The 13,687-nt window shown below is 37.8% G+C and overlaps 1 protein-coding gene across 7 annotated transcripts in view; it reads left to right on the top strand.

Annotated features, from left to right (window-relative positions):
• Nucleotides 1-631: 631 nt before the first annotated feature.
• DMTF1 (cyclin D binding myb like transcription factor 1) overlaps nt 632-13,687 on the top strand; it is a 42,996-nt gene continuing 29,940 nt past the window's right edge. For 2 of the 7 annotated variants that reach the window (XM_057730782.1, XM_057730787.1), the window contains exons 1-5: nt 785-1,179; nt 2,560-2,699; nt 9,800-9,922; nt 11,236-11,352; nt 12,095-12,217. In XM_057730782.1, the coding sequence (XP_057586765.1) occupies nt 11,244-11,352; nt 12,095-12,217 (232 nt within the window). In that variant the 5' untranslated portion in view covers nt 785-1,179; nt 2,560-2,699; nt 9,800-9,922; nt 11,236-11,243. The other 5 variants (XM_057730785.1, XM_057730781.1, XM_057730783.1 and 2 more) reach the window with 5 other exon arrangements.

Below are 13,687 nucleotides of genomic sequence, written 5' to 3' on the forward strand. Positions count from 1 at the left end.
TCTGGGGGAGGGGCCGAATATCGGTCTTCCCTGAAAGGCCCCCTGGTAACTGAAGAGCATCCAGGGCGGAAAAGCCTTGTTTTACAAGGAGTTACTATGCACTACAGAACACCTCCTTCGTCTGCTCGGAGGAAACGCTTCTCCATGAATTGCATCACACGCCCAACAGGTAACGCCTCGACGCGCCCCTCGGCCAGGAAGACCAAGCCAGACAAGCCAGACGCACCATTCCCGGGTTTCGTCTGCACCCACACCCAGCTCTCAAGCGGTGCCCCACAGCAGTTCCTTCCGCTCGGAGGCCCAGGATAATTACGAAAGTCGGCTCGCGAGGCCGAACTAAGTGTCCCGAGCCAGGAGGACTCCAGTTGCGCCAAAGAAATAAGGTCCTCCCGCATAGCCTCAGTAACGGGACAGTCAGAACCTATATTTCCTTGCAGGAGGAGAGGAACACGGGCGACAACAAACAACCCCCCCCCACCCCAGACAGGGACAAAACCTCCAATACCCTGGGACCTTTTTTCGCGCTCCGACCTGGCCGGAAGTGACGCCACAGCCGACGCGCAGGCCCGCCCCAAAGGAGAGGAGGCCGGGCGGGGGGAGCGTGCGGGGGCTGGGGGCGGGGCGCGGCCGTAGCTCCGTTTCCGGTGGCTCGTCGCGCTCGCTCGCTCCAGCTGCAGCCACTCTTGCCCGTGGCTGCTTCCTCCATCCTGGTATTTTTTGGAGCCTCCATCCTGGTTCTTCCAAAGTGCCCGGACCCAAAACAGGAAGTAAGTGCGATGGAACCTTCAGGTCCCAACCGCCGCCAGGGCCGCTCCGCCCAGTGGAGCCTGTCCGGCCCCCTTGCTGTCCGCCTGCTCCCGCCGGCCGGCGCCAGCTGCCGGCGCCTGGGCACCGCGGGCGGGGTCGGAGCTGGGCTTCGTGACGCTGAAGCTGCCGTCCCCGCACGCTCAGACCAGGGCCTCCCTCTCGGGGCCGGGCCTGCGGCGGTGGCGTGGGCTGCGGAGCAGGGGAGCGAGCGGCCGCCGAGGCACAGCCAGCGAGCCGGCGGGGGCGGAAAATGGCGGCGGCTTCGGAGGAGCTAAATGGCGCCGGGACCCCTGGGGGTGGGGTGGGCCGGGAGCCTGGCGAGAGAATCGCGCCCGGGAACGCGGAGAGTAAGGAAGCCCTCCTTGCTTTCGCGTGAGGTTCCCTTTTTTTATGTTTTTGTCACCTTTGCGGTTTCGTCAGGCCCAGTGAAGGAGAGGTGGGCTTGAATGGGATTGAGAGAGTTGGGGCGGACCTCGCCCCACCCCACCGCACCCCCTTTTTTTCTCCTCTCAACTTTTCGCCTCTTCGGCCCTTCTCCCATCTTTTTGGGGTTCGCTCGCTCGGCTGTTCGTGGCCCAGGCGGAGGGGATCGGGGTTGCCGGCCGAGCCATCTCTTGTCAGCCTGAGTCTCTTTTAAAAGGGAAAAATAGGAGCTGGCGTGCGGAGAAGACAGTCTTAAGCCAGCGGAAAAGCGGAAAATGCGCCTGCAAAACAGGGATTGTCGTATTTTGCCGAGTTCCGAGGCAGTTTTTTAAATTTTTCATCTTCTTCGTCCTTTAAAATAGATTTTGAGAACCTTCAGGGAATCTGCCGCATAGATTTGAGGGTAGAAGTGGCTAAGTGCCGTTCTATGCAGTTGAATGATATAGCGTGTGTTTCTAGAATAAAAATAATTCGATGCAGATAAGGAGAGGTGATAAATATATGAAATGTAAAAGTCAGGACTCCCTCTCCCTGATTCACATTCAATGGTTATTTTCTCGTAACTCGATTTATCGTTGTGCAGCTTCTTTATGACAGTAGATGAGGCTGTTCGTTGGGACATTTGGCAAAATGCGTATTCTGTAGGATTTGTAATATTCGGTGTTTTAAACTTAGAATAATACCATTTGGGTTTATTATTTTATCTTTTACCGATTTTACCTTTATTTTAAATTCGCGAAGACAGCCATTTATAGTTTTTAAGCTCCAGTTCAAGTGAAACATTCTTGCATTGTGTTGAAAGTTTACAGAAACTATTTTTCAGTGAAGGATTTCAATATTTTTCCATTACTTTAGTTTTTTTTTCCTTTGAAGTGCTTTTGAATTTCTGTTTCAAATAACTTTCAGTGTTACTGAATTTTTAAAAATTTATTTATTTAGTACTTTGAATAATTTACCAGCACTTAAACGTTTAAAGACCATGGTGATAATACACCAAAAACTTAGATTTTTACTATGATGCTGTAGTGGTGGTAAGATACATTTGTTAGGTTAAGATTTAGAGACAAAGTTCAGGAAAAAATTTTTATGTTCCTTAACGTCGCAAAAATTGTCAGACTGTTTTAGTGAAATTTGGTATGAGAATAAAGTTTTTTCCCTTCATTCACAAGGGACAAAAACTAGCTTGATCCTTTTTGAAAAAAACAAGTTAACGTGTTAGTTATGAAGAAAAAATATATTTCATGTTTTGTGATAATCTTAACTCCCATATTGCTAACTACTTATATATGCCACCAAAAAAGCTAATTTTTTTTTTTTTTACTATTTTAGTTGATAGGCTCACCCCAAAATATGCTTTTTGGGACTGATCTAGAACCTGCGTATTCTCCGTGAATCTCTTTAATTGATTGCAGTTGAGCTAGATGGTGGAGCCAAAATGCTATTGCCCTGTCTTCATCAACAGTTAATCAGTAAGTACTGGGCATTGCATACTTATATAGAACTTCAAGTGCATACTTTGAGCAGTTGTATGAATAAATATATGCTATATAAACATTTTTCTCTGGGTGTTCAGGTTTTAGAAGTATTTTGAGGGGAAGCAGTCACAAAAGAGTGTTGGGGTTAGGATTTGAGATTTGAAAGCAGAGCGTGTCTGCGAAATGGTTACTGGTAGAGAACTATATCCAAAAAGGCTTTCTTTAGTCTTTTTTTTTCCCCCCTTTAAGTTCTCTTCTTTTTACAGGCTTTTTTTAAGATGTAGAAAAGTTATCTCATTTCACCCCAAGGCAGCGGGAGAGAGGAGTGTATTTGTAAGGTTAACTAGATGTTATTAGTTAATATTGAAATAAAAACAACAAAACTAGTCCTTACCTTTTCCACGTAAAGTTGTAATAAACTTGTATGTCCTGAAAATAACATCTTATTCTTTTAAACGGTTTTTTTTTTCATGCTCCATTAAGAACATTGGCTTAAGTTAACGCTTGTGAGAATGAGTATGATAATGTGAAACAAGTGTCCCTGGGAGTTTACATCCTGGCACATACATGTTAAAATATTGAGGGGGTGGAAAGTGTGTTTCTTTGTAAAGACATCAAAACTTTAAAAAGGTTAGAGGCCCAGTTTTTTAATATCATATATAGAAGCTGTCTGTTTAATCCTGCCTTCTCAAATTGGAGTTCTTTTTTAATAGTTTTCTCTTGCCACCATCATTTTTAGCATTTTTTTTTCGTCATATGAAAGGATTCCTTCAGAATTGGTATGCTTCTGTATGTTTTGCAAATTCAGCTCCAAAGCTTTTTCTGTCCTTCAGTGCTGTTCAGTGACTGGAGAAAGTGATAAACCTATTGCCAAGGGCGTTAAATAGAAAATACAGAGTTCTCAAATGTATGTGGTAGTTGCTTTCATATCATTTCTCCCCTTCATTTTGTTTCCTTTTGTGAAAAGGATGCTTGTAATAGAAATCACAAATAGGTTTTGTTTTTGTTTTGATTCCATAAAGGTAAACTGTAAACTTAAATAAAAGAAGGAACCTGTTTATCTTGTCTCCTTTTTCAAGTTTATGGAAAGATTGCATTCCATGAATGAATACCAGAAAGAAGTTGTCATGAAAAAGCACACTGGAGAGCCCTTATGAGCAATTTAATTGTTTTTTTGTATGGGGGTGTGTGCGTGTGTGTGTTAACCTTATCCCATTTTTTAGCTGTCATTTTAGTTGTGTGCACTGTGTTGTCAAGACATTTTTCCAAGCACGCAGTTATCAAAGCTAATCTTTTTGACTGTCAGGTATTAGGCAGCAGAAGAAATGCTCATTAGGCTTATTTACTGTCTGTGTATTTTAGTAACTTGCAGAAGTGTGGTTTAAAAATCGGCTTCAGTGTATATCAGAGGGCTATAGTGATAATTTAACGTGTTCCCTTTAAAGAGCTTCTGATGATACCTTGCATGGAGGGCTCAGATATGAATGGCTGAAATCTTAAAATGTAGCCAAATACACATTATATACCTCTTAAATCATTCACTGGGTGAAAGACATTTTTGCTTAATGCTTAATAAGCAGTATGGTTGTATTGCCAAACCAGGTGTGAAATGCTGCACCTTGAAATGACTCATACTACCAAGAAATTTTCTTTTACTCTAATAATGTCATTGTTTTCAGTAGCTGGTAATTGAAATCAACATCTTAAACAATTAAAGCCTGTTATAATAAACCCCATTAATATCTTTATTGATGTTTTATGGTGTATAGTCATATCTTAAAACCAAGCCATAATGAACATTAGTTAGGTACCTTAATTCAGTATGATTTATGTTCATTTATAGCTCTGCTTCTCAAACTTTTCCACAAAGTATACAGAAGAACAAATCCCCAGGGGTCTGGGACGGTAGTCCAAAGCATTCAGCCTCAACTGTGTAGTGTCCCCATCCCTATATTTAATAAAATCAATATTTAAGATGTTATTCTGTGGCTTTGTCTGTTTCCTGGTATCCCTTTATGCCGCCATGTTCAGGACGTAAGAATTTGTTACCTGTTTTCTTCCACTAAGACTTTTTATTTTGCAGAGTGTTCATTCTTTCAAAATAAAAATATTTTAAAACATCTTTCAAATTTTTTATTATGTGTTACTAAGCAAATCCCCTTATAAACAAGCATTTCCTAAGGCGTTAGTTACATACCACCTAAGGTATGGTGGTGGCCAATATGGAGTAACAAAAATGTTCAGTAATGGGTTAATGGTTAGATACATTTTGGTACTATGTCTCCATTTAAAGTGCTGTGGAAGAATAGTAATATTGGAAAATGCTCCCCATGAAGTAAGTGAAAAAAAAAAAGTTATAAAAGATATGACAGTATGATCTCACTGTTGTAAAAACAAAAAATATATATGTTGGTACATGGCTAAAAGATCTGGGAGATTATCACCCAAAAAAAGAATGAGTAATTTCCTTATTATATTGGGGGAGGAAAAAGGACATCTGAAAACTAAATGTGTCCTTCCTGCCTTATTAGTTGAATTATGCCAAAAACTTTGCCTCAACTACTGTTGCTCAGTCTTTGCCTCATCCAATAGAATTCTAGTGTTATGTTCTGTAGCTTGCTTGATTTCCCTTTAAAAAACTATCTTACATTACTGAATGTTTTTCACACCGTGTAGTCTCATCCCATTTTGCAATGTAGAATCACAACTCCAAGCATCAAGGGTCAGCAAGTGTTAACTCTGTGCTTCCCATGATCTCTACTAATAGAATCTACCCTTGCCCATTTGTACTAGTCCTGTGCTTGGGAACCAGTAAACATTTATCTACAGAAACCAGTCCCAGAACTAGGAAGAAATGCTACTTTCCTTGGTTTGATCTAGTTTTTAGAAGATTATGACACTTAATTGCCTGGTAAACCAGAAAATTATGTAGACTCAATTGATGGAAATACCAGTTTAAGATAATCCAGTGATTGAAAACTTTATATCAATACTGGGGTGGAGTAGAATGAAGGATTTATTTCTTTAAACTCTGTATTAAGTAACATCCAAGAGTAGTGAGTTTTTGGGTTCTACACTGAGTAGGGTCATCTTGTTCATTCGGAGCTATAAATGTAAACAAATACATTTCTCATTTAAATGTGAGTGTATATAAGTACTGTATTATATAAGTACTGTAGTATAAATGTTTTGTACCACATATCAGGTATTTTGTTTTTTATTTTACTAAGGTATTACTGTTTAAGATAGCCACCAAATGATGGAAACATGCCCAAATGACATTTCACCAATTAACATGGCTGTGAAAAAGATTTTCCTTTCATGGTCTCACTTTTAGTTGATTAAAAAAAAGAAAAATTGCATATGGTATAACCCATTTTAGAGAAAGAAGGGGAGATCTAAATGGACTGATGGTGGACTTCCCTGGTGGTCCAGTGGTTAAGACTGCACTTCCAATGCAGGGGATGCAGGTTTGATCCCTGGTTGGAGAACTAAGATCCCACGTGCCATGTGGCGAGGCTAAAATACATAAATAAGTAAATATGTAGGTTGTCTTCTAAAAAAAAGTGAATGGGCTGATGTTGTGTATTTATTTGCCCCAAAGAGAACCAAAATTTTGATGTTAAAATTGGAGATCTTCCTGATATCTTTCCCTATTAAACCAAATGGGGAACGGATTTTGAAGTTAAGCATTGTTTCATGTATAATGAATTAGAATACAAGGCCCTAAATTACTCAACTTTGTACCTTACTATCAAAGGTTGATTATTCACCAACATTTTTCAGTTACTCTAAGTTATATTAAAATTCAGGTGTACTCTTCCTATAAGTAACAGCTGTCTTGACCCTACTGTAGCTAGTATCTTCTTACTCTGCTTACCTTGAAAGCTTAACCTCGTAAAAGACCTGTTTTGTATTCCATACTTCCAATTCTCTGTATTCCAGTGGGTCATCAATGTTCTGTGTATTGCCAGATCTAGTAGTCGCTTCTCCATCTTTTCCTCTCAGTATTTAACACAGTCAACTACTTAATGTTCCTTGGAAAACACTCTTGAGCCTTTTAATTAACATCTCTCAGTTTTCCTCCTGTATCCCTGACTGGTCCTTCTTAGTCTGCTTCCCTTGTTTGTGTATTGCTTGACTTCTGCTTCAGAACTCTAGGCTGTCTTCTCTAACTTCTCTAGGTGATCTTATCTTTAAAAACAATTTACATGGCACTAACTCAAATTTATAGGTCTAATTCTTGTTGAATTCCAGCTTATAACTGGCAACTTGACATCTTCGTATGGGTGCCTTATATCCTAATTTGTTAAAATTAACAGTAATGGAAATACTTAATGTATTTTTTTAGTGTCCCAAAACTGAATTAGCTATTCAAGCCGAAAAGTCTAGGAATCTTCTTAAAATAGCTCCTCATCTCCGTCTCCTTTCAGCAAATCCTGTCAACACTGCCTCCAAAATAAATCCTCTGTCCAGGCTCCTTTCTTTGATTTCTGCCACCTATTCCAAATGACAGTCATCTCTTGGAGAGTTGCTATTCTCATGACTTATTCTCTCATCCATTCTCCATATTTCAGTCTTAATGATCTTTTAAAAATGTGAATTATATTTCCCTATTTAAAACAGTCCAAAGATTTGTAAGGCCTTGTGAGATGTGCCCCTGCCTTCTTCTCCAGCCTTCAATTCAGCTACTTTCCCTCTTGCTCAAAAACCTCTGCCATAGTGGCTTTCTTTTTTACTCCCCTCCCACCAGGCGAAATCCAGTCCCACCTTGGGGGCTTTGCTGTTAATTTTTTGGCTGGCTTGCAGTCCCATACTTGCAATGTTGTTTCTTCATCTTGCTGTTGAAGCAATGTAAAGTAGACATTAGGATAAGGTTTTGTATTTGTATTGTGATACTATTTCTGTAAAAAGTGTATGTAGCAGGAAGGAATATGTTGACTTACATATGAGTAAAATAAGTGGAAGGAGGCATGAGAAATTGACAACATTGTTTACCTCCAGGGAGGGAGTCTGGGTGTTGGGGGAACTAGAATGGAAAGTAGACTTCACCTTTACCTTTTGAGTTTTGAACCATGTAAATGTGTTACCTAAAAAAAAAAATTAAAAATAAAATTAGGTGAGTTTCTTAAATATTAATAAATCCAGACCATGTAGCTCTACAACAGGGGGAAAACCACAGGAAAGGGAGTCAAGAGTTTATCTTTTGTGGTTTAAAAAAAAAAAAGCCACTATATCTCAATGCCTAGAGAGTCCCTGGCACATTGGGCATGTGATATATATTTGCTGATTGAATAGACATGCTAGTTTATTTGCAAAGCAGCACAGAACCACGTACTCATCTCCAACATGAATTATCAGACTTTTTAAAATGAACCTAGATTCCTGATTTAAAGCTAGTATACTGCATGGGATTACCTCTAACCAATACACGTTATCAGGAATGAAATTCTCTCATCTGGCTATTCAAGACTTCTTTTTCTTTGTACTATTTATTATCTTACCATATCTTCTCAAATCCACCTTTATTTTTTCTTTTTCCCATAATTTTAGATTAACTTTGGTCCTGAGATGACGTACATTAAAATGCTAAACCAGTAACCATTTTGCACCTATCAAATGAGCAGTTGTGCTGGTTTTGTTGTTGTTTTTGTTGGTGGTTTTGTTTGTTTTGTTGCTTTGTTGTTTCTTTTCAAATAACAGTACTGGCAAGGTATTTTTATTTAGTACCAGGAATAGAGTTTACATCTTAATGGTTGGAATATAAATTTGTACACCCTTTCTGGAAAATAGACTGTGGTATGATTGGAGTTTATTTTGTTGTATTCTTTGATGTAATAATTTTCAGTAATTAATATTTTTTGAGGAAATAGTATGTGAGTGTTTGTTTTAATGTTTTACAGAAGTGAAAAATTGTGAAGACTGTAAATGGCCAGTGATAGGCTATTTGTTGGATAATGTCATGTTTTTTATGCAGTGGAAGTTTTAAATGATATAGAAAACTTCGGTTAAATACCTAGCTTGGTTTCCTCCACATTTTTCAATGTGAATGAACTCTAAAATGCAGGATATAAAATTGCTTCTACAGAATAGTCTCTTACACAAACACACACACATCAAGTTTATGGGTAGTTTTAACTTTTTTTTTCTTTTTTTAACATTTCATTTCTCCATCTTGTGCAGTAGGTACTACTTCACAAACCAACTTTTTAAAACTTTAATGGATTCAGAAGTAAGAACAATATGAAATCTATTAACTGACTGGATATTTCTCTAACTGGATCTGTACCTGTTGCACTGTAGACTTATTTGTATATAACAGTTCTCAAAGATACCCACCCTGGAGAGGAGTTTTAATTAGAATACTGTAAAAATGAGAATTTTAATGATTGGATTTTGCTGAAACATCCCCTTGAACCTTAAATCTTACTGTACTTTTTAATTTTTGGTTGATCCTTTGGGATGAAGATGAGAAGCCTATTAAAAGAAACCTTTAAAAATCAATATTTCAGATTTTGTAAGTTTCACAATACATTCAAAAGCTTTCTTGTAAATTTATGTTTTCTGGCCTGATTGTTTAGGATTTCTTTTTCCCACGGATCCCTAGACAGAGCTGTTAACAGATATTGTATAGTTTTTAATGCTTTAAGATGAAATACAGTACTACATTTAAAGAGAGGTGTAAACTATTATAAAGAAAAATATAGTTACTGGTAACTTTTGTGGTACTGTTGGTTGGTATACACCCTGGGTCATGTTACATGTACCCAGGTCTACAGTTCATAGAACCACTGGTATAGTTCAACCTTTTTTTTCCAAGAAAGTTTGACTGCCTGATGAGGGACAACTTGGGTTGAGAAACTGCCTATAAACTGACATAGTAGGCATAGGATCCTATCATTTCTGCCCTTAATTGGAGAATACTCTTAGAGGCTGACTTCCAGAAGGTCTGCTTAAAGAAGAATTCTGGTTTTGTCTTCCCTCTTCTAGTTGAGACATCACAGAGACTTGAGGCTAGATTGTCACAGCATACTGCTAGCACACAGTTGTTTGTTCTCAGTGAGCCTTATTGTGTAATGCTATTACTTTTTCAGAGTGTTGCAGAGGTAGGAACATGGGGGAGAAACAATCTGGATAACATGAAAGTGATGCTGGTGGCTAAGGGAAAGCGACTCGATTCTGTGGGAAGGGCTATAGCTGATCCATCTGTTTTCTAGGTAAGCATTCCTTTGTTCCAGGGACCTCACCTCATGATTTGCAAATTATAGTCATAACTAAATCATGATCTCCACTTATCTTTAATTTAGGAATGGCATTTTTACCATTGTAAAATGAATGATGTCCTTTTAAAACAGTAATTTGTACAGTAAAACTTGAGTGAATCACTAGATATTCACTGTGTAAATGTTAATAGTTCTTAAGTTTTTCTGCCAAGGGAAAATGCAGATATATGTACAGACTAATATAGGAACCAAATAAATATTGAATGATTAATACACATCAAGGCTTATGTCCTCTGTATTATTTAGTTGGTAAAAAAAAAAGTATGTGGACAAGACCAAAACTGAGTTATTGAGTCAAGAACTTCATTGAACATTACAAGGTAAGCCTGAAGACTTCAGTCAGGCCATTGATTACAATTCAGTTCATTTCCCCCTGTCAGCCATGTATATTCAGAGCTCTGCTTATTCAGTCTGTCTGAACAAAAGGGAAGTAATATATGTGTAAAATAACAGGTAAAGACACTTTTAAGCAAAACTGAATTCTCTATTTCAAAAGAAGGCCTTGATCCATATATCTATTAGGTAAACAGTTTGGTCAATGACAGATATATGTACTTGTTCAATATTATGAAAAAAAAACAGCAGGAAAAATTATTTAGTGTTCCTATTTTTCAAATAATAACAGCTTAAATACTTGTAAAAAGTGTTTTAGAGAAGTAATTCTTAGATTAAGAGAAAAGTTGTGATTGATATTCTGGTTAAGACTCAGGAGTTAAACACCCATTTGAAAATATCACAAAGCTACCAATAAAGAATAATTAAAAAGTGGTGTGAGTTTTTGCTAATATGATAGACAACTTGGAACAAACTGTCTTTCATTGGATGTGATAAGAACAACCCTTTTAAGGATGTGATAAAAACAACTTTTAAAAAAGTAAATGCTGTAGGTTTTTAATTAATCATCGCATTTAGATTCTTGCAGATTATTACAACTAATTCTAAATAATTGGCATAAACTTTTGAAAAACAAGTTTTGAAACCTGAAGCATCATTGCAATTTCACATAAAGAATACTGTAGGCAGATAAGGAAAAAAAATATCAAATTGTACACTTTAAATATATGCAGTTTATTGTATGTCAATTATATCTCAGTAAAACTTTAAAAGAAAATTAAATAAAATGTATTTTGAAAAAAAGAATACCGTAGGCAGATAAAAATTGGGGCTGGGGGGGTGTTTGTAGGTTACTTTATGTTCATACTTGGAAATGATTTTTAAACCCTAATCCGAAACCTGTTCTTACACAGATTTGAGTATGAGCACAGTTGAAGAGGATTCTGACACAGTAACAGTAGAAACTGTGAACTCTGTGACTTTGACTCGGGATACAGACGGGAACCTCATCCTTCACTGCCCTCAGAATGGTAGGAGAACCTGCTGACATATAATTGTACATCTCAGCTTTCCTTCCAGCCTGATTTCCTGCCACAGTTCATATATCGGTGTACCGGCACTTCACAGCTATTTTTATTTTCCTAACATACTTTAAGCTTTTCATATCTCAGTATCACAGCATGTATTACTCCTACTAGCAGTAATAATCATTTTCCCCTGGCTTCTGTTTTCTTTTTGAAGTTCAAGACACCTTTTCTAGAAACCTCTCTTCAGCTCCAGTCTAAATTAGATGCCTCTCTGCTCATATAACAGCCTCATCATTCTACCTTCATACTTCTTATTACACCATTTTGAAATTGTTAGTTTAGTCATCTCCACTGTACTGTGAGCTCCTTGACAGTCAGGGTATCTCTTCCTGTTCTGTTTCTCCAGCTTAGCTAATGGTAGGCATTCAGTAAATATTTGTGAGTGAATTAAATAATCATCCCTTGTCTTCGCACGTGAAATATTTGGAAAGCCAGGTAGTCGACAGCACAAAAGAGTGATGGTTTAAAAAGTGGCACCTTTGTTATGGCTCCTTGTCATAAGAATAGGAACTGAGGTTCTGCAGTGGGCATAGAGAGGGCAGTAAGTCTCACTTGCACAGCTGGCTTTAGTTGACTTAGCAAGTCAGTAAGAAGATTATTTTACAGTCATTACTGGTTGAAGATTTTGTTTTCTCCTTGTTGGTTTGAAGATTTTGAGATTTTTGGTTTTGTTTTGTTTCATTAGAAGCTGATGAAATAGACTCAGAAGATAGTACTGAACCTCCACATAAAAGGCTTTGTCTGTCTTCTGAGGATGATCAAAGTATTGATGATTCCACTCCTTGCATATCAGTTGTTGCACTTCCACGTAAGTCACTATGTATTAACATAGTTTCCTTTTGAGTCAAAATTTAGATTGCAAGAGATCAAATTGGCATTTCAAGGTAGACTTGGACCCATTATTTTTCTCCTCTTAGTCAAAAAACCTCCTTGAACCAGCACTTGAGTGCTTATTTCTGTGCCAGGCCTGGCTCTGAATACTTTTACATATATTGCCTAGTTTAATCCCTCGACCTTTTTTTTAATTGTCCCCCACCCCCGAGAGCCTTTTTAGACAATTGTTTCATGAGCATGCTCTTCCCATGAAATTGTAATACCACAGATACACTGCTGTTGTTGTTCTTAATGTACTATGTATATATATATCCTTTCTTTCTTAATAAAGAGAATAAGATTTTTTCATTTCCTCTCCCAAGAAGCATATTCACCGTCATTGAGAAAGCACTCTCCAGAGTGCTCCTTATGTTATAAATGAGAAAACTAAGGCATAGAGAGGTGTAATAGCTTATCTAAAGTCATACTCAGGCATTCTGGTTCTTGTAGTGTATGTTCTTTTCATGTGGTATATAGCTGAATTGAAGTTAGAAACCTAATAAGTGTATTCTCATTAAGAAAGTTCTTAAGGCACATCCCTGGCCGTCCAGTGGTTAAAACTCCACACTTCCTCTGCTGGGGGTACGGGTTCGATCCCTGGCTGAGGAACTATGATCCTACATGAAAAAAAACCAAACAAAGTTCTTAAAATGTTTATATTCCAAGATCATTTAGAGTAGACTGGATTCTAAGGAGGTGTAATATTTTGAGTGGAATGCTGTTGGTGAGTGACTACAAGCCACCAACTATAATGTTAGATTATATTTCTGATTTGTTTAGCGAAGAATATGGAATCTTGTTGAACTGCGGTGGCCCTCCAAAGCTGGGGTAGATAATCTTGGGGCACAGGGCTGTTGGTGGCACTCAGCACAAAGGAGGGTCTTGGCATATCCAAGAACTTTTATTTTGCACTCAGCATCAGGCAAGATCACATTGTCGTCCAGTGAAAGAAAGCTAAGACTAGGTTTTCATTGTGAAAAATTGTGTCTTCTTCGTAAGCAGACATATACTCCATATTTGGAGTTAATTGCTTATTGAATTGAGCAGAAAAGAAACCATGTTAAGTTTACTGTGAGACTCTTTTGAAAAACGGTGTTAATGTAAATATAGCTAATATTGCTTACACTTGTGGCATATACAAACATAATGATTTCTGATTAAATGATCTTTCCTTCTGCTGATAATTCACATGATTTTTAGAACTCTTTTCTAATTTGACTATTATTATTTTATGATTCAATTTTAGAACGTGATTGGCCTATCTGTACACATGCAATCCTATATAGACATTTTCTAGGCTAGAATTGTTTTTAATTCAGAAAGAATTGACATTACCGTTATATTAGTTTCAGATGTACAACATAACGATTCAGTATATGTATGTATTGCAAAATGATCAGCACAA

The sequence above is a fragment of the Hippopotamus amphibius genome, chromosome 4, assembly GCF_030028045.1.
Source record: "Hippopotamus amphibius kiboko isolate mHipAmp2 chromosome 4, mHipAmp2.hap2, whole genome shotgun sequence".
Classification (NCBI taxonomy): Eukaryota; Metazoa; Chordata; class Mammalia; order Artiodactyla; family Hippopotamidae; genus Hippopotamus; species Hippopotamus amphibius.